General features: G+C 35.9%; 1 protein-coding gene across 1 annotated transcript in view; it reads left to right on the top strand.

Moving 5' to 3' along the window:
* The first annotated feature begins 258 nt into the window (after nucleotides 1–258).
* The window catches only part of LOC122899265 (tyrosine-protein phosphatase non-receptor type 20-like), a 67988-nt gene continuing 40396 nt past the window's right edge, over nucleotides 259–27850 (top strand). The window contains exons 1-2 of the mRNA XM_044236830.1: nucleotides 259–292; nucleotides 23538–23641. Of these exons, the coding sequence (XP_044092765.1) occupies nucleotides 259–292; nucleotides 23538–23641 (138 nt within the window). The remainder of the gene's footprint in view (nucleotides 293–23537; nucleotides 23642–27850) is intronic.

The raw sequence follows: 27850 nt of genomic DNA, 5'->3' as shown, positions 1-27850 counted from the left end.
CTAGTTTAGCCGAAGTGGGTGTTAAGAGAGTTAGGTCACTGAGACACAATGACTGACCAAATGTTGGTAGTAATCTGTTAAACCTGTGGAAACTCCAGCTGTCTAACAGAAATTCCTTTGCGTTGTGTGTTTGACCAGGTGAACAACAATTGTGTGCTGGCCCCAGGATGCCATTCAGACCTTCTGCCTGACTCTCGGGGCACAAGGCTCAGTACCTCCAGAAGCATTTTACCCACCTCATCTGGGCATGGGGACAACATGTCTTCATACAGGAAGGCCGCAAAAGAGTCTGGTAAATTCTCATGCCTCGCATGCTTTGGGGGTGTGAGGGGCAGGAGGAACAGAACTGTGGTTCTCAGATTATGTATGTGGGAACCATCTGTTAATTTGTTAACCTGCAGGTTTTGATTCACTGGGTCTGTGCACGAACTTAAGATTGTGCAGTCTAACAAGCTGTCACACTTAAGAGTAGCGGTGACTAGAGACTTGTGTTTTATTTTACTCTTAACAGATAACATTTTTTCCAGTTATGTAAATAATAATGTTACATATATAACATGTAATACATAATTTTTGTATAGTAATAGATATTACATATTTACTGCAGAGAATCTGGAAAACAAGCACAAAGGCACAGAGAAGGTGGCTTTCAGTATATACTACTAACAGTGTTCTAATGAGATGCCACTGTCTCCAGGTGACCCATACTGTCATTGTCTTGTCTCCAACACTGGTGGCTTACTGTCATTTTTCAACATTTTTTTTAAAGATTTTATTTATTTATTTGACAGAGAGAAATCACAAGTAGATGGAGAGGCAGGCAGAGAGAGAGAGGAGGAAGCAGGCTCCCTGCTGAGCAGAGAGCCCGACGCGGGACTCGATCCCAGGGTCCTGAGATCATGACCTGAGCCGAAGGCAGCGGCTTAACCCACTGAGCCACCCAGGCGCCCCTCAACATTTTTTTTATACCTTTCCTCTCTCTTTTTAAGTTCAGCTCAGCTGCTGCTCCCTCTTCTCTCCTGCCCTCCTTGTTCTCAGTGTTGCTCCCCACGCAGAGGGCTAAGCCAGAGCTCTGCAAAGGGCCGTCCTTGCTGGGCTGCTTCTTTGGTCTTGCAGCTCTGACTCCAAAAGTCTAACTGGTCCTGTCTACATCTAAAAGACCCAGAAGCAGCTTGCTTCTTCATTGTGATACTACTTACCTGAGCATATTTGTGGTCTCCAGTTTTTTTTTTCCTTCCATTATAAACATTACTATTGACAACATTTTAATATTTATGGATTTTATACTTGCGCTAGATTCTTTGTTTAGGATAAATTCTCAGGATTGGGATCCTTGAGCTAGTGGGTCTGAATTTTGTGTTGCTTTTATTCTCTGTTGCCACCATTATTTTCCAGAAAATGTTAATCCTATTACCAGCAGTATGTTAGTTATAATGTAACCTCCCTTTGGTGTTATCACAGCCAAGAAGGTAATTCAGTTTTTATGAAATGGTATTTTGAGTCTCCTTTTTCTTTCCAATTCTGTGATTACTCTTCAGGACTATTTATTTCATTTTATTTAACTTGATTTTTTAAAAAATCTGCCTACTGCTTTTTCCTTTTTGAGATAACAGTGCACTAACAGTTCATCAATTATTTTCTGAACTACATAAGAATCTGATCAAATTATAGATTTTTACTGGAGTCTTTTAAAATACAATTTTGAATTAGTTTCTTTCCTATTTTATGTCCCAAACACATCATTCCTTTATTTTAGGTTTCGTGAAAAGTACAAAGACAGCACACACAAAAAATAGTAAAGGCACTCATTTACTTAAGACCTTTGCAATTACTGTGCAAGTGACCAAACTGACTGGTTCCTTAAAATAAATTATTATGAAAGTAGCAGTTGTCATATTTTATTGGTAGAATGTTTTAAATTCTAAATACATATGGCCATTTATAGCTTTGTTCTTTTATTGCCACCTAGTGAATGGTCTCTTTTCTCAAGGAAAGAGTGCGTTTTGCAAAATTGCTTTGCAAACCATATAGATGGAATTAAAGTCCACAATAAGAGAGAGAGATAGAGCAACAACCAAGTTACTTTGAATGAATTAAAATCTTTAGCCAGTGCCCAAATCACTTATTAGAAACATTTATAGTTTTTGTGGAATTCCAGCTGGAATTTGTATTTTCTTTTCTGGGCTTCCTTAAGGCTTTTAAAAATATCTTTATTACAGTGCCTGTTTTATTGTCTCACATTATAGTTAATTTTATACTTCTCTATTGAAGGACAGACTTCTGGAGGGTAAAGATTGAGTCTTTCTTCCTCTTTGCTTAAGCACACTCGGTGCTTTGTATATTGTAGATATTTAATAATGTTTGTTGAGTTAAGCATTATTGCAGAGCTGCTTTTCATGGAAGAGAGAGAATAGAAGAGCTACTACTGATCTGTAGTTTCTACAATACATTGTCCTTCAAGAAATGACAGATTAGCAGTTTTGATTTATGAAAAATTTCTATTACCAAACAGATCATTTGTGAGCCCCTAGGAGAGGATGAAATGATCTTTTAAGAACTGAGTTTTACTTAAAACAGGACAGGTTAAACCAGCTTCTAACTAGAGTAGTCTGAGCAGCCCTGGATCAAGAAGAAGCTTTCCTCATCCTGATAGGGTAAATGTTCTTTTTCCTGGCCACCCTAAGATTAGGATGACCCAAACCACCAAACGCCAGGAAATCTCTTGCTTGGAACATTTGATGGCCCTAAAGCCTCCCCTGGAATCCCATTGTGAAATGAGATAGGTGCTTGAACTTAGCAGTGCTTGCTGATGTCAGAAGTCATCCCTTTTTTGATTCTGAAAGTGGTAGAATACTCAGGAGATTCAGTTACTCATTCAACTAGTTAACTAGTCGCTTAGATGTCCTCTTGGCAAAGGCTTTGTGAAGATCTTCAGCCTTCTTCATGTTTTAGGCTCCTTAAAACTTAGCCAAAGTAACCTGAAATTTTTGGTCATCTTGTTGCTTGAGGTCCAATAAAATTTGAATTATACAAAACCATGTAGGACCTGAGCTAGCTAGTCCAGGATTTATGCTACTCTCTGTTAGTTCCTGAGAATCCTGGAAGAGATTCGTGAACAAGATGGTCAAAATAATAAGCAGAAAGAGCTCTGAGAAATTTAGCAACCCTTAGAAGAAATAAATATCAGAATTGAATACAAAATTGGCAAGGCAGGAAACAACAAATGTTGCAGAGGTTGTGGAGAAAGGGGAACCCTCTTACACTGTTGGTGGGAATGCAAGTTGGTGCAGCCACTTTGAAAAACGGTGTGGAGGTTCCTGAAAAACTTAAAAATAGAGCTACCCTATGACCCAGCAATTGTACTACTGGGTATTTACCCCAAAGATACAGATATAGTGAATAGAAGGGCCATATGTACCTCAGTGTTCATAGCAGCAATGTCCACAATAGCCAAACTGTGGAAAGAGCCAAGATGCCTTTCAATAGATGAATACATAAAGAAGGTGTGATTGGTGTACACAATGGAATATTACTCAGCATTCAGAAAGGATGAATGTTCATCATCACTAGCCATCAGGGAGATTCAAATTAAAACCCCATTGAGATATTACCTTACACCAGTTAGAATGGCCAAAATTAGCAAGACAGGAAACAACATGTGTTGAAGGGGATGTGGAGAAAGGGGAACCCTCTTACACTGTTGGTGGGAATGCAAGTTGGTGCAGCCACTTTGGAGAACAGTGTGGAGATTCCTCAAGAAATTAAAAATAGAGCTTCCCTATGACCCTGCAATTGCACTACTGGGTATTTGCCCCAAAGATACAGATGTAGTGAATGTTTATAGCAGCAATGTTTATACCCCAATGTTTATAGCAGCAATGGCCACAGTCGCCAAACTATGGAAAGAACCAAGATGCCCTTCAACGGATGAATGGATAAGGAAGATGTGGTCCATATACACTATGGAGTATTATGCCTCCATCAGAAAGGAGGAGTACCCAACTTTTGTAGCAACATGGACGGGACTGGAAGAGATTCTGCTGAGTGAAATAAGTCAAACAGAGAGAGTCAATTATCATATGGTTTCACTTATTTGTGGAGCATAACAAATATCATGGAGGACAAGGGGTGTTAGAGAGAAGGGAGTTGGGGTAAATTGGAAGGGGAGGTGAATCACAAGAGACTATGGATTGTGAAAAACAATCAGAGGGGTTTGAAGTGGCGGGGGGGTGGGAGGTTGGGGTACCAGGTGGTGGGTATTAGAGAGGGCACGGATTGCATGGAGCACTGGATGTGGTACAAAAACAATGAATACTGTTATGCTGAAAATAAATAAATTAAAAAAAATGCAGATTCAAAAAAAAAAAAAAAGAAAGGATGAATACCCAACATTTTCATCAACATGGATGGAACTGGAGGGGATTATGCTAAGTGAAATAAGTCAAGCAGAGAAAGATAATTATCATATGGTTTCACTTATATGTGGAACATAAAGAATAGCATGGAGGACGTTAGGAGAAGGAAGGGAAAAATGAAGGAGGGGAAAACAGAGGAGGAGACGAACCATGAGAGACTGTGGATCTGGGAAACAAGCAGGAGAGTTTTAGCAGGGAGGGGGTGGGGGGATGGGTGAGCCTGGTGACGGATATTAAGGAGGACATGGATTTCATGGAGCACTGGGTTTTATATCAAAACAATGAATCATGGAGCACTACATCAAAAACTAATGATGTACTCTATGGTGACTAACATAAAATAAAAAAGAGTTGAATATAAAGTTAGATCTATTTTTCAGAAAATGGGATAAAGAGACAAAACAGATAAAAGATTAGATTAGAAGATGAATCCAAGATTGCCTGTCTGTAACTAATAGGAGTTATGGAAAAATACAGTGACTGAGAAGTTACTTACTGAAGAAAAATTTCCAGATGGAAGGACACGAGTTTCTAGATTTGAGAGTGAGCTCAAGTACCAGCAAAACAAAAGGCAAAAGAGACACCACATCAAGGAACATTATTGTGAAATTTCCAAACACAGGGAGAAAATCCTAAACATTTCCAGTGAGGGAGAATGAAAGAGGTCACAGGTACAGAAATGTACTCTCTATTCTTAGCTTCTCAAATTATCGCAGTGGAAGCCGCAAGAAAGGGTTTCTCAGTCATCACATTTATTTTCAATGTGGGACAAGAAAAGAATTAGAGGGAGTGGAGTAAGGAACTGGGGTTGTCAGCCCTGGGGGAGAGAACCAAACAGTAGATGTTACACCAGTGAGCCAATGTGCCAAGAGCTATTGTGAAGGGACGCATTCTGTGGTGCTCCAAAGTGCAGGGGTGGAGTCAGAGATTACACAGGGAGACTGGCCCAATGTGCTAATGGCTTGTGCTAGTCCATGATTAAATCGTGATTGTCTGAGACAAGCCTATCCAAGTTTGAGTAGAATCATATAAGTGAATCTCTTTGAGAGATTGCTAGACTTTGAAGTATAAAATCTAACTAGACCACAGGAAGACCATGGGATGTGATTATGACGATAAATGCATTATATAAACAGATTAGTAGAGAGGAAGCCGTCTGGTATAGGCACAAAAAATGGGTCAGTAAATCTTACAGGTTTTTTTTTTTTTTTTAGTTTAAAGAAAGTTAACAGAGCCCTGCATTTCTTTAAAGGTTATTTAAAAAGTACGGTCTAGTAAACTTGAAGGTTCTTCATTTATTCAAATCAAATTTTGAAAGCTCCTGATTGACCATAGACACAATCCCTTTTTATTCTAAAGGTCAAAATCATATATTCTTGAAAAATCACTCTGCGTTCAAGTGTCACTTCATTTAACTACATTGTATTAGCAGAAACACAAACAGAGAAAAACTCTGTCTCAGATAATTTATTCAACTCATTAAATAATCAAGGAGTAGTGCTGGTTGAAAGAACATTTTGAGGAACAAGGTATGTACTGTCTTAGAGAAGGCATTTTGAAATAAGTTTGCTGAATTAGAAGTTAAAGTGATTAATGTTCTACAGGGCATCAAAACCATATCCTTTTCGGTCAGACAGTCATCTTAACAAAATGATATCATTAAAATAATAACTTTACTTCTGATATAAATATATGACCTGCAGTTTTGGTTATTTGACTATTATTTATAACTAATTGTGTTATACCTCACAAACTGTTTTGACTCAGAGCTTTATCAAGTTTGAAAGCCTTTGAAAGGGCAGAGGATAGAAATCAGGGGAAATCAGGATAATCTCTTAGATTTCCATTTTATGAATGTCAGAATTTATTAATTGTCCCAGAACTGAAGGACATTTTGTTTTTCTCCCCAATATTTATTTTTCCAAACAGTACTACAATGACATCCTGATCTTTGATCAATATTTGTATGTGTGAGTATTTCTGTATGAGAGATATATAGAGGAGGAATTTCTGGTTAAATTTTGTGCACATTTAAAGGGGATTGTTACTGTTTCAATTTAATTTCCCTTTAGCCTATTTCCCTAAATCCTCATCAATAGTGAATTTTATCCATTTTAATAATTTTTCCCAACTGTTGAGTTAAAGTGATATCACACTATTTTAATGTATGCCTTCCTGAATGCTAGCAAGGTTGTTATCTTTTTTATTAGGCTATTTGCATTTCATCTGAATTTTCTGTTTTTGTCTTTTTTTATTGTTGTTTTAAAAATGAGTTTACTATAGGATATATGTATTGCAGGTATCTTTTCCCACTCTATGGTTTGCTTTTTGACTTAAATTTTCCTAAAAGTTATGTATGTATATATGTATGTATGTAATCTCTCCACCCCATGTGAGGCTTGAACTCATGACCCAGAGCTCAAAACTCATATGCTCTTCCAACTGAGCTAGCCAAGTGCCAAGTGTCACTGTCTTTTTACTTCATGGTAAAAATGGTATCTTTTGATGAAGAGAAATTCTTAATTTTAAGGATGTCCAGTTTTTCATTGTTTTCCTTTATGGCTAGTGTTTGTTTAAGAAATATTTACTTCCTCAAGGTGATGAGGATATTTTCCTCTAAAAGCTTATTTAACTTCTCAGATTTAGATCTATGATCCTTCTGGAATGAGTTTTGAGTATGGATATTTAATTGAACTGGTACCTGGTATTGAAAGACATTTTTAAAAATATGTTCACGAGGGGTATTGATATTTCACTACTTTTGTTGTAGGGTTTTTGATAGCAGGGTAATTCTGATGTTGTCAAATGTTTTTGAGAAGTATTCTGTGTTCTTTTATTTTCTGGACTACTTTTTGTGGAATTGGTATTATTTATCCTGAAATACTTGGTGTAAGTGAAGTCATAGAGCCTTAAAAGTTATTTGGATGTTTTTTTTGCAAGGTTTTGACCCAAATTTTCAACTTCTTTATTTGGATTTTCTATTTCTTATTGTGTCTCTGTTTAAAATTTGTGACTTTTCACTGATGAAAGAAATCAAAGAAGACATAAATGAATGGAAAGTTATCCCATGTTCATGGACTGAAAGAATTAAAATTGTTAAAAATGTGTTTACTAGCAAAGTCATCACAGATTCAATGTAATCTCTATTGACATTTTAATGGCACTTTTTACAGAAGTAGAAAAATTTACATGGCGATACAAAAGACCATCACACTTTATATTTCAAGCTGTATTATAAAGATATAGCTATCAAAACATTATGGTACTGGCATGAAAACAGATACATAGACCAATGGAACAGAACTGAGAGCCCAGAAATAAATTTGTATATATAGTCAGCAGTATTTGACATGAGAGCTATGAATACTCAATGGAGATAAGACAGTCTCTTGCATAAATGGTACTGGGAAAATTAAATATATAAAAAAAGGAAGCTACACACATACACACACACAGGAATGTTATTCAGCCATAACAAAGGAGATCCTGCTATTTGCAACAACATGGGTAGATGTTGAGGGCATCATGCTAAATGAAATAAATCAGAGAGAAAAGATAATACTGTATGGTCTCGCTGATATGTGGAATCTAAAACAAAAAAACAAAAACAAAACACAAAATCATAGAAAAAGAGATCAGATTTGTAGTTACCAAAAGTGGAGGGATGGATTGAAGGGGGGAGTTGGAAGAAGATAGTCGAAAGGTGCACACTTCCAGTTATAAGATAAATAAGTGCTATGGATGTCATGTACAACATGACGTCTATCTGGTTATCACTGCTGTATGGTATATATGAAATTTGTTAAGAGAATCTATATGAAATGATGAAGATAAACTGATTTGATAATCATTTCACAATATGCATAAGTCATATCATTATGTGATATACTTTAACCGTATACAATGCTGCATGTTGATTACATCTGAATAAAATGGGGAATTGACCCATGGATGAGTGGATAAACAGTATGTGGTATATTCATAAAATGGCATATTACTTAACCTTGAAAAGGAAGGAAATCCTGTCATGCAACAACATGGATGGACCTTGAGGTTATTATGCTAAGTAAAATAAGCCAGTCACAAAAAGATAAATACCATATGATTCCATTTATGTGAGATATTTAAAATGGTCAAATTCATAGAAACAGGAAGTAGAATGGTGGTTACCGGGTGCTAGGGGGAGTGGGATAAATGGAATTGTTTAATGTTTAAATTAAATTTCAGATTTGCAAGATGAAAAAGTTCTGGAGATCTGTTTCATAACAATATGCATATAGTTAACTCTACTGAACTATATACTTAAAAATGGTTAAGATGGTCAATTTTGGGTTATATCTTTTCTACCACAATAAAAGAAAAAATGGAAGGAGTGCTAAGGTTGGAAACTTACTATTTTGTACCCATTACAGAAGACTGAATCAAGCAAAAAGCAGCAATAGATGCTAAATATAGGTGAAAATTTCAATGAAGAGCAGGATGTGTGTGGTCACAAAATGTCTCCCTATAGATTGTGCATTAATTACAAGATAGGAGAACAATTGGACTTCAATCAGTGGTCAGAATTAATGCCAGTAATGAGGGAGAGATGGACAGTGTAAGGTTTCAGATGTAAAATGCTGAGAAAGGAGCCTCACCTATGCAGTATTCTAGTCGAGAATGCATAATCTGAATTTAATCATGAGGAGACCTTGGACAAAACAGAAATAAGGAGGATTCTATTAAAAACAATGGAACAGAGGGATTCTATTCTATTAAAATGTGCGTGTCCAAAAATTTAAAAATATTTGGGTCTTTGAAGAAATTTATTTCCCTAAATTGATAATTTTGTTGACATAAAAACTATTTTAGAGTAATTTTTGATTTACAGACAAATTATGAAGATAGTACAGAACATCCACAATACCCTTCATCCATTTTCCCTGTTGTTAGCATCTCATATTACCAGGGTTCATTTGTCAAAATCGACCTTAAAGAAACTGGCCTTGGCATATAAGTATTAACTACATTCCAGACTTTATTTGAATTTCGCCTTTTTATCCCCATTCATGTTCTCTTCTGTTCCAGGATCCAGCGCAGAATATCACATTGCATTTAGTCAGTATGTCTCCCCAGTTTCTTCTGGTCTGTGTCAGTTTCTCAGTCTTTCCTTGTTTTTTGTGACCTTGACAGGTTGAATAGTGGCCAGGTTTCCTGTAGAATGGCCCCCAATTTACAGTTGTCTGTTTCTTTTTTTTTTTTTTTAATGATTAGACTAGAGTTACAGGTTTGGGGATGGAATACTACAGAATTGAAGTGCTCTTCTTGTCACATCATCTCAGGAGGCACATGACATCCACGTGACACCACTAAAACTCTTTAACGGTCATCATTTGGTTAAGGTGGTATTTGCCAGAGGTGTTTTCTCTGCTGTAAAGTTACTGTATTTCCCTTTTTTCACTCTTTGGAACTGAGTTACTAAGTGTAGTCTGCCCTCTGGGTGGGGAAGTGAGCAAGAATTAAGCTCTACCTATTGGAGGAGGGAGTATATATACATTTTGGGAGATTTTCCTGTAAAGAAGGTTTGTTCTCTTCCCCTACTTATTTATTTGATCATTAGTTTATATGAGTATAAACTCATATTTATTTTATGCTTCATTATAATCCAGTTGTTACTTATTTTAGTGTTCAAATTGTTCTAGCCCTGGCCCTTGGAAGGACTTTCAGATTGACTCCTGTGTCCTGTCCTTTCACGTACATTTTCCTTTAGTTTTTTTGAGCACTTTGCTACTTTACTGCATTACAAGATACTCCAGGCTTATCTTGAGTTTTCCCCTGGCCAGGCCCTAGATTCAGCCACTTCTAGAAAGAGATTTGTTTTACTGGAGAACAGTATTTAGAAATCAAGATCTGGACACTGGCTTGTTTGTTACTACAGTAGTATCATTGTTTCTGGCCCCTGGATTTTTTTTTTTAACAGACAGAAAAATAATCACATGGTTTAATGGAATAAATCTTGAAAAATGTAAATGAACGAAGTGAATTCTTGAAACGTTAACAGTCATAACCAACTTTAAATGCTGAGCCCAGGTGAAGCACTGTACTGAGTGTTTCAGGTGTAATACCTCAGCTGATCATCATAATGTCCTTATGACACAGGCACTGTTGGTATTTCTGTTCTATAGATGATGAAACTGAGACACAGAGAAATTAGGGAATTTGGCCAAATTGTGTGCCACAAAAATGACAGAACTGGGATCAAAGAGGTGAAATTCAAGTGTGATATATGACACTTGGGCATTACTGATCGGATAAATTCAAGAGAAAACTGTTGAGAAATTATTAGGATTAATCAAACAGTGAATTTTGAGGAAATACAATTTATCAGGGTTTTTTTTGTCCATCATGGTTTGTTTTTTTTTTCTGTGTACTAAGAATTACTTGCATAACTGTAAACACTTTTCTCCTGTTTCTAAAATTTTGTAGTTTAGCAATTAGGTTTATATCTCTGATTTACTCCTTTTTTTAATGGGGTAATATAAGGATTGAGGTTTTTTCCCCCCATGTTATTTCAGCATCACTTTTTGAAACATCTCTCTTTCTCCATTAAGTTACCTAGGCATCTTTGTCAAAAATCATTGAATATATATGTTTGTAGAATTGTATGTGGACTTTCTATTCTGTTCCATTGCTTTATACTTCTGTCCTTATTCCAGAGTCGTAGTATCTTAATTATTATAGCTCTGTAATAAGTCTAGAAATCAAGTGGTAAAGTCTTTTGGTGTTGTTCTTTTTCAAAATTGTTGTTGCTATCCTTGGCCCTTGGCATTCTATATACATTTTAGAATTAGCTTGTCAGTTTCTACAGAGAACGCCTAATGGGATTTTGATTGAGATCACTGTGGGGGTATTTAACATCTTAGCAATATCGAATCTTCGAATGCAAAGACAATATGCATTTCTCCATTTATTCGGGTATTTTAAAATTTCTTTCAGCAATGCTTTGTAGGTTTGTTTTTGTTTTTGTTTTTTTGGTTTTTTTGAATTTGGGAGAGAGAGAGAGCTGGAGCCATGGAGCAGAGGGAGAAGGAGAAGCAGACTTCCCATTAAGCAGGGAGCTCAACTTGAGGCTCGATCCTAGGACCCCGGGATCATGACCTGAGCCAAAGTCAGACACTTAACTGACTGAGTCAACCATGTGCCCCAATGTTTTGTAGTTTCCAGTGTATAGGTCTTAAGCATGTTTCAAGTATTTCAGGTTTCTTACATTATTAAATTTTTTAATTGTGATTTTTAGATTGTTCCTTGCTAACACATAGAAATACTGCCGATTTTGTATTCTGACTGCATATCCCACAACCTTGCTAAGTTTATTTATAATTTCTAACAGCTTTTTTAAAATAGATTCCTCATGATTTTTTGTATATACAATCATACTATCTTTGAATAAGAGTTTCATACATCTTCTTTAGCAATCTTTTTGTCTTCTTTTTCTTGCCTAACAGCACTGGCTAATACTTCCAATATGTTGTTGAAAGGATGTATTAAGGACAGACATCTTGTTCAGTTGTTCCAGATCTTAGAGGGACAGAGTTCAGGCTTTCACTCTTAAGAATGCTGTTAACCGTAGGATTTTTTGTAGATACTCTTTATCGGGTTGAGAGGTTTCCCTTCGATTCATAGTCTGCTGAAGGCTTTTTTTTTTTTTTTTGTAAATAGGAATTTTATTTTGTTAAATTTTTTCTGCATCTATTGAAATGATTGTTTTTCTTCATTTTGAGTATAATCATACAGCAACTTATACAGATTGCTCTTGAAGTGTTAGCTTACTTTATATTTTTGGATAAATTTCATATGGTCACAATATACCACCCTTTCTATGTATTTCTGGATTTGATTTAGCATATTTTGTTAAGGACTTTTGCATTTTTATTCGTGAAAGGATATTTATCTGTAATTTTCTTCTAATATCTTTGATATTGGTATCAAGGTAGTTGTTAGGAACTGCAGAGTGTTCTGAAGTTCATAAGTTGAAACCCTCACCCCCAAAGTGATTGTGTTTGGAGATAGGACCTTTAGAGAACGTATGAAGGTTAAATAACATTATACAGGTGGGGCCATAATCAAATTGGACAAGTATCCTTCTAAGAAGAGGAGAAGACACGAGGGATATGCATGCACAGAGAAAAGACCATGTGAGGACACAACAAGAAGGTAGTCAGGGAGAAATGACTTAGGAGAAACCAAAACTGCTGGCACCTTGATCTTGGACTTCCAACCTCCAGAGCTGTAAGAAAACTGAATTTCTATTGTGTAAGCCACTCTGTGCTATTTGTTATCGCAGACCTAGTAGATGAATACAATAGTGTTTATGTCTTTCTATTCAGTTTTTATGTCTCCTCTCTTCAGTTTTATGGCTAATTGTTGTAGAAGCAGTGTTTTTCTTTTTCCTTAATGTTTTGTAGAATTTGCCAGTGAGGCTCTTCAGATCTGATGTTTCTTTGGGGGAGGATTTTAAATTATGAATTCACTTTCTTTAAGTGATATAGGGCTATTCATATTATCTAGTTCTTCTTGAATGAACTATGGTAGATTTTGTCTCTCAGATTATTTGTTCATTTCATCTAAGTTGTCAAACATGACATTAAGTTACCTGTATCCTTTAACACACTTTACATTCTTATAGAAAATATGGTGTCATCCTTCCTTTCATTCCTCAGGTTGTTAGCTTGTTTCTTCTCTCTTTTATTTTTTGATGCATCTGAAGATTCACCAATTTTATTGATCTTTTCCATGAACCAAACGTTGGCGCAGTTGATTATTTTTCTCTCAATGATTTCTGTTTTTACCACCATTTCCATTCTTCTGCTTCTTTGAATTTGTTCTTCCTTTATAATTCAATAAAGTAGAAGTTTAGATAGTTGGATTTTGGGCCTTTCTACTTTCCTCATACAAGTATCCAATGCTGTACATTTCTATAAGACATTCCTTTGGCTTCATCCTTAAAATTTCAATATGCTGTTTTTATTTACCCTCAGGAAGTTAAGAAGTTTTCTAGATTCTCTTGTGACTTATTCTGACTCACAGGTTTAAAAATTTGTGGTATAGTTTCCAGATATTTGGAGATTTCCCATATATCTTAATATTATATATTTCTAATTAAGTTCCATTGTGATCTGAGAATATTTGTAGGATGTAGTTTATAATTTATATGATAAGCTCTGGGTGATTTCATAGCTTGTAAATTTATTGAGAATTATTTTATGGCTCGGTGTATAATCCTTGAAAATGTCCCACACACACTTCAATATATATTCTGTTGTTTTTAGGTGAAGGGTTTTGCGCTTTTAAATTAGGACAGTATGAATTATAGTGTGTTTCAAATCTTCCAAGGCTTCACTGATTTTTTTTTCTTTTATGTCAGTTGCTGAAAGAAAGTTTTGTGGGTATGTGTCTTTCTCTTTTCAGTTCTGTTAGTTTTTATTTCATATTAATCTGGGTTTTTGCTATGAGTTGAATATAGATTTTGAATTGCTGTTTTTCTAATAAATCAGCCTCTGTCATTATGTAATATCATCTTTATCACTGATAATGCTCTTTAATCTGAGGTCTACTTCATCTAATGCTAATCTAGCCATTCTAACTTTTTCTTGACTAATGTTAGCATGGTATCTTTCTCCCTCTTTTTTCTTTTGAAATTTGCTGACTTTCTGTTCAGTCTTGCCCCACTCCCCCATCATGTGCTTCATTTTTGGATCATTTCGTTGCTGTATGTTGACATACACTGGTCTTTTCTTCTCTACTGTCTCATCTGTTGTTAGTTCTATCCAGTACATATATTATGTATTTCACCACTAGAAATTCCATTTGGGTTTCATTTTTACAGTTTCTATTTCTCTTCTCATTATGTTTTATTTTACTTCCTTGAGTGCCTTCATACAAGTTATACTAGCTTGTTAAATCTTCTCGTTTATAAATTTCATCATCTATTCTTTCTAAGTATATTTCTATTGATTGACTTTTCTGGTCTTAGGACATATTTTCCTCCTCCTGTGCATCCCTGTTAATTGTTTACTGGATGCTGGGTGTTGCAAATTTTTTTTTTTTTTGCAAATTTTTGGATGCTGGATTTCTTTTTAAATTCCTCTAAGAAAGTGTTGGTATTTTCTGCCTTGAAGTTGTATTATTACTTGAAGTTCAAATTGAACTTGATTCTTTTTGAAGCTTGCTATTAAGCTTCTTAAAGATGGTGCAAGGAAGCCTTTATTCTGGGGATAATTTAGTTATGCTAAGAAGTGTGTGTTCTGTGAACCTTCTCTGGAGTCCCATGTATTGTGAGATATCCTCATTCTGGATTATAAGAACACAAACTTTTCCTAGCTCTTACTAATCTCTGCTGCTTTCCAGTGATTTCCCTTGATGTCAGGAATTGTCCTACATATATGCAGACCCATATTCTGCAAAGGGTAAGAGAGGATTTCTTTGCAAATGTTCAGATTTTCTTGTTCTGTATAGCTACCTCCTCTCTTGACATTCTTCCCTGCAAATTCTACTTGCCACAGTCTCTCTGAGCTTTGATCTCTTTCTCTGCAGCTCAGTGAGATCACTGGACTCTCTTTCAATTCTCTCCCTGAGCTATGACCTGGAAACTCCCTGTGGTCTTAATCTGGGGGCAATCATAAGGCTCACCTCATTTGTTTCCCCTCTCTCTGAGATCATAATCTATTGTGCAATGTCTGAAAATTGTTGTTTCAATGTATTTTGTCCTATTTTCTGGTTGTGATTAAGTGATAAATTCCCCATAGACAGAAGTGAACATCAGTGTAGGTTACTTAAATTTTCATTTGTTTATTAGGTGACATTGGATTTTTAAAATACATTTATTGACCTGTAGGTTTTCTTCTTCTGTGAGTTGCTTGTATATAATTCTTATCGTCATTTAAAAACAGAATTGCCTCCCTAGCATATGAAGCTCCTTTTTAAGTTCACAGAATTCCCTGTTCTTTGAATCTTAGTGTGAAGCAATAGTGGCAGTAACATTTAATGTCAAGGATTATGGGAGGATATGGTAGTTTTAGCATCAGTAACAGGAGTGAGTGTTAGATACGCACCTTCAGCATTCAGGAGACCCATGTCTTTTTGCTCAGCCTTTTTGGTGGTTAGAGGAATTGCCCAGAGGACATGCCATAAATTTTACTTATTCTCAAATCAGCAGTAGTTGGATGTTTTTATTTCCTACTAAGAATAGCAGCTAGTTTAATATACTTGACTCATTTTTTCCCCCTATTGGCTTGTCTTGCTGAATTTCAGGAATTCTCTATATATCCTAGATGCAGATCACTTCTTCCTAGTGAATACTTTTTTCTTTTTGAATCCTATTGATGTACCTTTTTTCCCCCATTTCTTTTAAAGATTTTGTTTTTAAGTAATCTCTACAACCAACCTGGGGCTCAGATGTCCAACCCTGAGATCAAGGGTCACATGCTCTTCCAACTGAACCACTCAGGCACTCCTACTGACAGTGTCTTTTATTTGTTTTTTTTGGCAGTGTCTTTTAATTAATATTCAAATTTATCAATATTTTCTTCTGTAAGTTGTGCTTTTGTAATTAGAAAATCTATTCCTACCCTGAGAGAATAAAAATAGCTTTTTTTTGTTTGTTTTTGTATACTATCATCTTTGGTCTTATCAGGCTCTGAGATAGGTATATAATCTTTTTTTTTTTTTTTTCCTAGCAGGAAAGCCAGTTGTCCCAACAGTATTTATTTTATGTTTTCCCTCTGATCTGCAGAGCCACCACTATCTAAGAGTAAATGCTCTTAGGTACTTGAGTTTGTTTAAGAATCCCTATTCTCTTTTCTGCCTCTATTTTCTACTCCTACACCAGTGCACCCTGTTGATTGCTTTAACTTATAATCAGTATTGATATCTGATAGGGCAAATGCCCCAATCTGTTTTCCTTGTCCAAGTTGTCTTTGCTGTTCTTGGACTTGTTTTCTCTAGTTTGTCTACACACACACACACACACACACACACACACTGCACACATCCTGCTTAAATTTTGATTAAATTTGCATTAAATTTGTGGATTAATTTAGAAACTACTTACAATTATTATGATACTTAGTTTTCTTCTGTATAAATATGGGTTCTACTTTTTGTAAACCAGTAAGATTTTGCAATTTTTACTATTTATTTTTGCTTTATTTCTAGTTACCTTTTATTTTTATTTCTATTGTAAATGGTACATTTTCTTTTGTTGCAATATTTAGTTGGTTATTGTTGGTTTATGGAATGTTTCTAATTTGTTGTATCAGCTATCCTGTCCGAAGTTTTTATTATTTCTAGTAATATGATACAGAGTCTCTTTAATTTTCTATGTATTTGCAAATACAATTTACTTGCTTTGTTTCCAATTCTTAAGGTTTTTTTTTTCTTCTTTTGTTTTATTGCTTGGGCCCTATATATTATACAACATTAAATAAGGGTAGTGGTAGCAGGCATTTTATGTTTTTCTTAAAAAATGAGACTGTGTCTAAAGTTTTACCATTAAGCTCATGTTAGCTCAGTATTTTAAATAACATTTTCTATAAGTTAAAATAGTTCTATTCTACCTTGAAAGGCTGTTAACATTTTCAAATGATTTTTCTTTCTATGTTCAGATAATAATATGATTTCTGTCCTTTATTGACATTTGTTATATAGCAAATGACACTGATAGATTTTTATGATACTGGTCATAATTTGAAATTTCTTGATAAATCTAACTGAGTCTACACGTTCTTCCATTGCACCATTCAGTAATATGGTACTTAGGATTTCTGCATTGATGTCCATTTTTAAGTTTGGCTTACAGTTTTTCTTGTATTTTACATCTTTTGTTCTCATGTAAGGATTTTACTGATGTTTTAGTATAAATTACATAATTTTACATTTTAAAAAATTCTCTAAAATAGTATAAGAAAGAAATTTTGTTCATTGAAAATTTGATAAAATCTCATCTGGAAGCATCTTTGGGCCCATGTCTGTTACCTCCTGGGGATGAGATTTTAAATTATTGGTTTAAATTTTTAAATGCTTGTTATACTATTCATGCTTTCTACATATTCTTAGGTAGATTCAGATGATTTACAATTTTCTGAAGAAGTTTCCATTTCATCAAATTTGTCTAATGGTGCTTTTAAAAATGATAGTTGAGTCTGTGGCTGTGCCCTTTTTCCTTCTTAGTATTAAGTAAATTTGTTAGTGAAAGATGTTTGCGTATTTTTAAGTCTTTTATCAAAGAACTAGTCTTTGATTTTGTTGATCTGTTGTTTTAAATTATTTTCTATAAGATGTATTTCTTTATGATGTCTTTCTACTTTTTGGGGGGTTTCCTCAATTTTACTTGGACTTTATGATTGACTATAAAACTCATTTTTGTCCATTTTTTTCTGCTTTTGTTATAAATGTATTTAAAACTATACATTTCTGCTTTAAACACTGCTTTAGCTAACTTTCACGTTAGTTTGGATATATTGGTTTCTCATTGATATTTCATAATATGTACATACAAAGTTAACTTATATTATAATAGTTCACAATTATTGTCTTTTTTAACACATTAGTGAATGACCAGTTTTACTTCCAAAGTATATGTTTACTATTTTTTTTACTATATTTGTATTGTTGATTTTGTAACATACCATGTCACAAAATTTCTAAATCATAATATTGAGGGCTGCCATGATATAAGAAACAGTACTTTGAATGCTCAGTTTTAAGATCAGAGAAAAACATCTCCTTTGGCTTCTATATGAAATAGTCTGTGCAGTTAAAGTAACAGGTAATGATCCTATAATAAAACAGCAATGGCTTTCCTAGGGAGAATTCATATTATATTCTTCAATAAAGCTTGAAATGACTTTCTGTATACATCAACACATTGCTAATTTATTTATTATTAAAAATTCAAGAAGTTAGAGACTTATGTAACACACCTTTCTTTTTTAATTAATTAATTAATTTTTAAATTTCTTTTCAGTGTAACAGTATTCATTGTTTTTGCACCACACCCAGTGCTCCATGCAATCTGTGCCCTCTCTAATACCCACCACCTGGTTCCCCCAACCTTCCACCCCCCCCGCCACTTCAAATCCCTCAGATTGTTTTTCAGAGTCCATAGTCTTTCATGGTTCACCACCCCTTCCAATTTCCCTCAACTCCCTTCTCCTCTCCATCTCCCCTTGTCCTCCATGCTATTTGTTATGCTCCACAATTAAGTGAAACCATATGATAATTGACTCTCTCTGCTTGGCTTATTTCACTCAGCATAATCTCTTCCAGTCCTGTCCATGTTGATAACAAAAGTTGGTTATTCCTCCTTTCTGATGGAGGCATAATACTCCATAGTGTATGTGGACCACATCTTCCTTATCCATTCGTCCGTTGAAGGACATCTTGGTTCTTTCCACAGTTTGGCGACCGTGGCCATTGCTGCTATAGGCATTGGGGTACAGATGGCCCTTCTTTTCACTACATCTGTATCTTCGGGGTAAATACCCAGTAGTGCAATTGCAGGGTCATAGGGAAGCTCTATTCTTAATTTCTTGAGGAATCTCCACACTTTTTTCCAAAGTGGTTGCACCAACTTGCATTCCCACCAACAGTGTAAGAAAGTTCCCCTTTCTCCACATCCTCTCCAACACATGTTGTTTCCTGTTTTGCTAATTTTGGTCATTCTAACTGGTGTAAGGTGGTATCTCAATGTGGTTTTGGTTTGAATCTCCCTGATGGTTAGTGATGATGAACATTTTTTCATGTGTCTGATAGCCATTTGTATGTCTTCATTGGAGGAGTGTCTGTTCATATCTTCTGCCCATTTTTTTTATATGATTGTCTGTTTTGTGTGTGTTGAGTTTGAGGAGTTCTTTATAGATCCTGGATATCAACCTTTTGTCTCTACTGTCATTTGCAAATATCTTCTTCCATTCCGTGGGTTGCCTCTTTGTTTTGTTGACTGTTTCCTTTGCTGTGCAGAAGCTTTTGATCTTGAAGTCCCAAAAGTTCATCTTTGCTTTGGTTTCCTTTGCCTTTGGAGACATATCTTGAAAGAAGTTGCTGTGGCTGATATTGAAGAGGTTACTGCCTATGTTCTCCTCTAGGATTCTGATGGATTTCTGTCTCATGTTGAGGTCTTTTATCCAAGCCGACACTGCAGGAAATATTAAGGGGGGTTCTATAAAAGAGGAAAAATCCTAAGAATAGCATTGAACAGAACTACAGAGACAATCTACAGAAAGAAAGACTTCAAAGGTAACACAATGTTAATAAAAACGTATCTATCAATAATCACTCTCAACGTGAATGGCCTAAATGTGCCCATAAAGTGACACAGGGTTGCAGATTGGATAAAACGACAGGACCCATCCATATGTTGTCTACAAGAGACCCATTTTGAACCTAAAGATACAGCCAGACTGAAAGTGAAGGGATGGAGAAGCATCTTTCATGCCAATGGACCTCAAAAGAAGGCCGGGGTAGTGATTCTCATATCAGATAAATTAGATTTTAAACTGAAGACTATAGTCAGAGATACAGAAGGACACTACATAATTCTTAAATGGACTATCCACCAAGATGATCTAACAATTGTAAATATCTATGCCCCCAATATGGGAGCAGCCAATTACATAAGAAAACTGTTAATCAAGATAAAGAGTCATATTGATATGAATACGTTAATAGTAGGAGATCTTAACATGCCTCTCTCAGAAATAGACAGATCATCGAAGCAGAAAATCAATAAAGAAACAAGAGCATTGAATGACACATTGGACCAGATGGACCTCATAGATATATACAGAACATTCCACCCTAAAACAACAGAACACTCATTCTTCTCAAGTGCACATGGAACCTTCTCAAGAATAGACCACATACTGGGTCACAAATCAGGACTCAACTGATACCAAAAGACTGAGATTATTCCCTGCATATCCTCAGATCACAATGCTTTGAAACTGGAGCTCAATCACAAGGAAAAGTTTGGAAGGAACTCAAACACCTGGAAGCTAAAGACCAATGGTTTCACTTATTTGTGGAGCATAACCAATAGCATGGAGGACATGGGGAGTTAGAGAGGAGAAGAGAGTTGGGGGAAATTGGAAGGGGAGGTGAACCATGAAAGACTATGGACTCTGAAAAACAATCTGAGGGTTTTGAAGGGGCGGGGGATGGGATGTTGGGATACCAGGTGATGGGTATTATAGAGGGCACAGATTGCATGGAGCACTGGGTGTGGTGCAAAAATAATGAATACTGTTATGCTGAAAATAAATAAAAAATAAAAAATAAAATTAAAAAAATAATCTGGGAGAAAAAAAGATGATCACATCATTTTTATTATTTATTTTGTTAATATGCTGTATTGCTTTGGTCCATGTGCACCTGTGAACCATCATTGCATTCCTGGAATAAATCCCACTTGATCATAGTTAAAAAAAAAAAAAGAATGCTTGCATCAACCAGGAGATCAAAGAAGAACTTAAACAATTCATGGAAACCAATGAGAATGAAGACACTTAGGTCCAAAACCTATGGGATACAGCAAAGGCGGTCCTAAGGGGGAAATACATAGCCATCCAAGCCTCCCTCAAAAAAATTGAAAAATCCAGAATACACCAACGTCTCTACACCTTAAAGAACTGGAGAATCAACAACAAATCAAACCAACTCCACACATAAGAAGGGAAATAATCAAGATTAGAGCAGAAATTAATGAGGTAGAAACCAGAGATACAGTAGAACATATCAATGAAACTAGAAGCTGGCTTTTTGAAAGAACCAATAAGATCAATAAACCATTGGCCACACTAATCCAAAAGAAAAGAGAGAAAGCCCAAATTAATAAAATTATGAATGAAAAGGGAGCGATCACAACTAACACCAAGGAAGTAGAAACAATCATCAGAAGTTATTATCAACAGTTATATGCCAATAAGCTAAGCAACCTAGATGAAATGGATGCATTCCTGGAAAACTATAAACTCCCAAAATTAAACCAGGAGGAAATTGACAACCTGAATAGACTGATATCTAGTAACGAGATTGAAGCAGTGATCAAAAACCTCCCAAAAAACAAGAGCCCAGGACCTGATGGATTCCCTGGGGAATTCTACCAAACTTTCAAAGAAGAAATAACACCTATTTTCTGAAGCTGTTTCAAAACATTGAAGCAGAAGGAAAACTTCCAGACTCTTTCTATGAAGCCAGCATTACCTTGATCCCCAAACCAGGCAAAGACCCTACCAAAAAGGAGAATTTCAGACCAATATCACTGATGCATATGGATGCTAAGATTCTCAACAAGATCCTAGCCAATAGGATCCAACAGCACATCAAAAAGATTATCCACCATGACCAGGTGGGATTCATCCCTGGGCTACAAGCATGGTTCAACATTCACAAATCAATCAATGTGATAGAACAAATTAATAAGAAAAGAGAAAAGAACCACATGGTCCTCTCAATTGATGCAGAAAAAGCATTTGACAAAATCCAGCATCCGTTCCTGATTAAAACACTTCAAAGTATAGGGATAGAGGGAGCATTCCTGAACTTCATCAAATCTATCTATGAAAGACCCACAGCAAATATCATCTGCAATGGGAAAAAACTTGCAGCCTTCCTGTTGAGATCAGGAACACAACAAGGACGCCCACTCTCACCATTCTTGTTCAACATAGTATTAGAAGTCCTAGCAACAGCAATCAGACAACAGAGAGAAATAAAAGGTATCCAAATTGACAATGAAGAAGTCAAACTCTCTCTCTTCACAGATGACATGATTCTTTATATGGAAAACCAAAAAGACTCCACCCCCAAACTACTAGAACTCATACAGCAATTCAGCAATGTGGCAGGATACGAAGTCAATGTGCAGAAATCAGTGGCTTTCTTATACACTAACAATGAAAATACAGAAAGGGAAATTAGAGAATCGATTCCATTTACTATAGCACCAAGAACCATAAGATACCTGGGAATAAACCTAACCAAAGAGGTAAAGGAACTGTACTTGAGGAACTACAGAACACTCATGAAAGAAATTGAAGAAGACACAAAAAGATGGAAGACTATTCCATGCTCTTGGATCGGAAGAATAAACATTGCTAAAATGTTTATACTGCCTAGAGAAATCTATACTTTTTTAAAAATTAAATTTATTTATTTTCAGCATAACAGTATTCATTATTTTTGCACCACACCCAGCGCTCCATGCAATCCGTGCCCTCTATAATACCCACCACCTGGTACCCCCAACCTCCCACCCCCCCACCACTTCAAACCCCTCAGATTGTTTTTCAGAGTCCATAGTCTCTCATGATTCACCTCCCCTTCCAATTTCCCCCAACTCTATTCTCCTCTCTAACTCCCCATGTCCTCCATGCTATTTGTTATGCTCCACAAATAAGTGAAACCATATGATAATTGACTCTCTCTGCTTGACTTATTTCACTCAGTGCAGTCTATACTTTTAATGCCATTCCGATCAAAATTCCACTGGTATTTTTCAAAGAGCTGGAGAAAATAATCCTAAAATTTGTATGGAATCAGAAGAGATCTCGAATTGCTAAGGAAATTTTGAAAAACAAAAATAAAACTGGGGGCATCACGTTACCTGATTTCAAGCTTTACTACAAAGCTGTGATCACCAGGACAGCATGGTACTGGCATAAAAACAGACACATAGACCAGTAGAACAGAGTAGAGAGCCCAGATATGGACCCACACTGTTCCTCATCTAAGAAGTAGACCCTGAAAGACAGAAGAATGATCTTCTGTGATACCCAATGCATAGGTTCTGGAAGTTGTGCGTTATTTAGGATTTACCTGAAGAATAATACAGAAGTAGGAACAAAGGGACTGCTCAAAAATTAACTTTCTGAGGATGATCCTAGAAGAAGGATCATGTTTGCTGTGTTATTTATTTAAAGCAGGGAGAAAAGTGATTAAAACAGGAGATAAAGATGAGATGACTGTACAATAGGAAAAATAGACAAACATTCCCCTTGTGTAGCTTGGGTTTTCTCATTAAGACACAACCTTTCTCCGTGTAGTAGCCCTTTGCATTTGACCAATTCTGTCCTTCTCTTTTTTCAGGAAAAAATAAGAAGGGAAATGACTCTGATTTGGAAGACATGATTTCCAGGGAGACTTCACCTTCATCAAGTGAGAAAAAGACACCTAAATCAGTGACTCATAAGGTAAAACTAGAAGAGGGATGTCTGCTAAATGATTGTGGCTACTATCTAATCACAGAGTAAGCTCTCTAAGGCATAGTGGTGTATTTGTTCTCCTTAGCACAATAATTTTCATTCTCTGTCACTCTGATGTTGAAGATGACCAAAATAGTAATTTGAAGGAGTAAAACTCTTTGCAACTCTAAAGAAAACTCTTGATACTCTTCTGGAAATTTTACTTATTTTGGCATGGATTTTATTTTGTGCTACTAATAGAGTTACAAAATGAATTTCATATAAAATATGAAGCACCCTTAGATGTATTGATTGATGGAATTCTTAAAAGTTAGAGACAGAAAAAAAAAAAAAAAGTTAGAGACAGCATGGTGCTGTGTCTCCAAACTGTGGAAAGGTAGAGGATTGGGAAAAATCTGGGACAAACCCTCTCACCTTTACACATGTCTTCTTCCTTGTGGAGATAACGCCAGGATCAGAGCACAAAAAGAGAATGCATTTTCATCATGTCAGTGGTTTGCATTTTTTTCTCTTATCTACTGGAGCTTTGGGACTGCCATCGTGTTGCTGTCCTCAGACTCACATTCTATAAGTTCCAGCATTACTAGAGATCAAAGTAAGTACCAAGAACAGACACTGCTTCACCTGCTCCCCAGTTTGGCTGCCCTCTCCACCTAGGACTCACAGTCATGCTGCTTTGAAAAACAGCACTGTGGTTTGGTTGTTCTCTCAGAGGAATCTGTGCATTCTTCTGTGACAGGTAAAGTGGCTGCTTCGAGGCCACCTACTATCACATCTCTGGCTGGCGGTCTCTAGTTCTTAATGCTCTGCTGGGTTCTCAGACCCACTGTTGATACTTTTCTCTGATCAGAATGATTTTGTACCTGAAGGAGAAATAATTCCAAAGTGAGCACTTTCATAGAACGTCCCGAGTAGATCCTTTTTATAACCATATTTGACTCCCTTCTAGAACTCAATACATTTCATCTTAATTTTATGGCTTGACCTATCAAGGATGAATTTTGATATGCTTTAAACTTTACTCTTATTTTTTATTATTTTTTTAAACTTTTTAAAAAAGATTTTATTTATTTATTTGACAGACGGAGATCACAAGTAGGCAGAGAGGCAGGCAGAGAGAGAGGAGGAAGCAGGCTCCCTGCTGAGCAGAGAGCCCGATGTGGGGCTCAATCCCAGGATCCTGGGATCATGACCCAAGCCGAAGGCAGAGGCTTTAACCCACTGAGCCACCCAGGCGCCCCTAAACTTTCCTTTTAGAAAAGAGTATCTTAGAGAAAATCTCTGGATGGTTTTTAGAGTAACATGTTGGGAAAACCAGCTGATTTTACCAGAATTTGCTTTTCTTAACATTTCATGAATTAATTTTATGTTATAGCCCCTTGATGCCCTTTCAGTTATGATGCTATCCCTAAGAATTATCTAGATTCAGACTTATAGATGATTAGATTTGGAAGCTAGGTCAAGACATTTTTATTCCAACACTCATTTTAGAGGTGAAGAAACTAAGTCTCAGAGAGCTGAAGTGATTTGTCTGTGATACAGCTTTTCAATCACATCAGAGACTAGAAACCAAGCTCCTATCTCCTAGTATTACTGCTTTCACTTTGTCCTCATATGTCCTTGGTATATACAGTGCAGGAAAGCTAACTTACATTCTTTAGAAAAAGTTATCTGGCCCTTTCTTTAATTTGACATTAATTTGATTCGGTGAGCAATCTCCAAAAAGATCTGACATCTTGGTAATTTGGTATATTTCTCCTTGCGCCTTCTTAGCGTTGTTAGCCAAATCACATTTCACTCAATCAAAGACATATTAGAGTCCTAAGTGAGACTTTAATTTGAATTGCAGCCATCTAAAACAGTTTGCCTTCTTGGATAAATGTAATCAAGTTGATTTTGAAGTGTGACTTGAAATATGTCTCAGGTTTAAATTATGGTAGGAATTCTTGCCCAGGTGACATCACTTTTTCTTCATGAGTGAGTTTGAAGAAAATAGCTTTTTAAACATGTCTTGTTGGAGATGAGAGGGATTGTAATAGTACTATTGTAACAGTACTATTCTCTTTCTTTTCCTCCATCCCATTTCATTCACAATCTTCACATTCCTTTTTGATTCTCCTGAAATTAATGTTTAGGGATTTGTTTTACTAATTATTGTTGATAAACTAGTTTTTAGGACTAGGCCAACTCTGTAGAACTCATTCAATTTATTGCTTATTTCTGTTGTTTAATGAAAAGAAGTCTTTGGAGGACATTTTCCCTTGATTTTTTTTTTAAGATTTAGTTTTTTTAAAGATTTTGCTTATTTATTTGTCAGAGATAGGGAGAGAGAGAGAGAGCACAAGCAGGGGGAGTGGAAGGCAGAGGGAGAAGCAGGCTCCTGGCTAAGCAATGAGCCCAATGCAGGACTTGATCTCAGGACCCTGCGATCATGACCTGAGCTGAAGGCAGACACCTAACCAGCTGAGCCACCCAGGTGTCCCTTCCCTTGATGTTTTAAAGTAAAAGAGTTAAAATACACAGAACAACACTAACAGAAGAGAACTAATGTAGCTATAGTAATATCAGACAAAAAGGCTTAAAAGCGTAAAGGTATTAGGCTTTAGAGGTCACTATATAATACTAAAAGGTTTACTTCATAAGGAATAACATGGAGGACAAGGAAAGAAAGGAAAGGAAAAATGAACCAGGGGAAATTGGAGGGGGAGATGAAGCACAAGAGACTGTGGAGAAACAAACTGAGGGTTTTGGAAGGGGGCAGGGTGATGGGATGGGTGAGCCTGGTGGTGGGTATTATGGAGGACACGTATTAGATGGAGCACTGAGTGTGGTGTAGAAACAATGAATCTTGGAACACTGAAAAAGATAAAAAAAAACAAAGCTTTAGTTCACATGGAAGATATAAAATTCTAAACTTATAAGCACTAGAATATATAAATCAGTACTGGACATAATTACAGGAAGGAATTAATAAATTCACTATGATAGTGGGCCATTTAAAAAGATATCTTTTATTAAAAGAATAGACAATAGTTGAGAGTATAGAAATTATAAAAAAATTAGCCAGATAGATAGAACAGACATATCTATAGAACTTGCATCCAAAAGTTAGAGAATATACATTCTTTTCAAGCTTACATGAACCATTTATAAAAGTTTACCATATACCAAATTAAAATATATCTCAACCAGTTTCAAATAATCTTTTTTTAAAAAAACTTTATTTATTTGACATAGAGAGAGATTTCATAAGTAGGCAAAGAGGCAGGCAGAGGGATAGGGGGAAGCAGGCTCCCCCAATGAGGGGCTTGACCCCAGGACCCTGAGATCATGACCTAGGCTAAAGGCAGAGGCATAACCCACTGAGTCACCCAGGCACCCCTCAAATAATCTTTATAATACTGACTGTGGCCTCTGACATAAGTTGGAAGTCAACCACAAATAGATAAAACATACATTTGGAAATTAAAGACATACTCAAAACTCATGGGTCAAAGAAGAGGTCATAGTGGAAATTTAAAATATTTAAAGTAGAACAAATATAAAATTATGTAATATAAAATATGTGGTTTTGTCATTATGCAGTAGTTGGTAGGTGTATACCAGATATCAAATTATCTACTGTAATAGATTACACCATCACATTTACAGTAGTACCTGCAATAAAGTATGTAGGAATCAAAATTCCACTGGTATTTTTCAAAGAGCTGGAACAAATAATCCTAAAATTAGTATGGAATCAGAAGAGACTCCGAATTGCTAAAAGAAAAAGAAAAAGAAAAACAAAACTGGGGGCATCACGTTACCTGATTTCAAGCTTTACTACAAAGCCGTGATCACCAAGACAGCATGGTACTGGCATAAAAACAGACACACAGACTAGTGGAACAGAGAGCCCAGATATGGACCCTCAACTCTATGGTCAAATAATCTTTGACAAAGCAGGAAAAAATATCCAGTGGAATAAAGACAGTCTCTTCAATAAATGGTGCTGGGAAAATTGGACAGCTATATGTAGAAGAGTGAAACTCGACCATTCTCTTACACTGTACACAAAAATAAACTCGAAATGGATAAAAGACCTCAGTGTGAGACAGGAATCCATCAGAATCCTAGACGAGAACATAGGCAGTAACCTCTTCGATAGCAGCCACAGCAACTTCTTTCAAGATATGTCTCCAAAGGCAAAGGAAACAA

The sequence above is a fragment of the Neovison vison genome, chromosome 2, assembly GCF_020171115.1.
Source record: "Neovison vison isolate M4711 chromosome 2, ASM_NN_V1, whole genome shotgun sequence".
Lineage (NCBI taxonomy): Eukaryota > Metazoa > Chordata > Mammalia > Carnivora > Mustelidae > Neogale > Neogale vison.
Note: the sequence above shows the minus strand (reverse complement) of the source record. Positions and strands in the feature narration are given on the sequence as shown.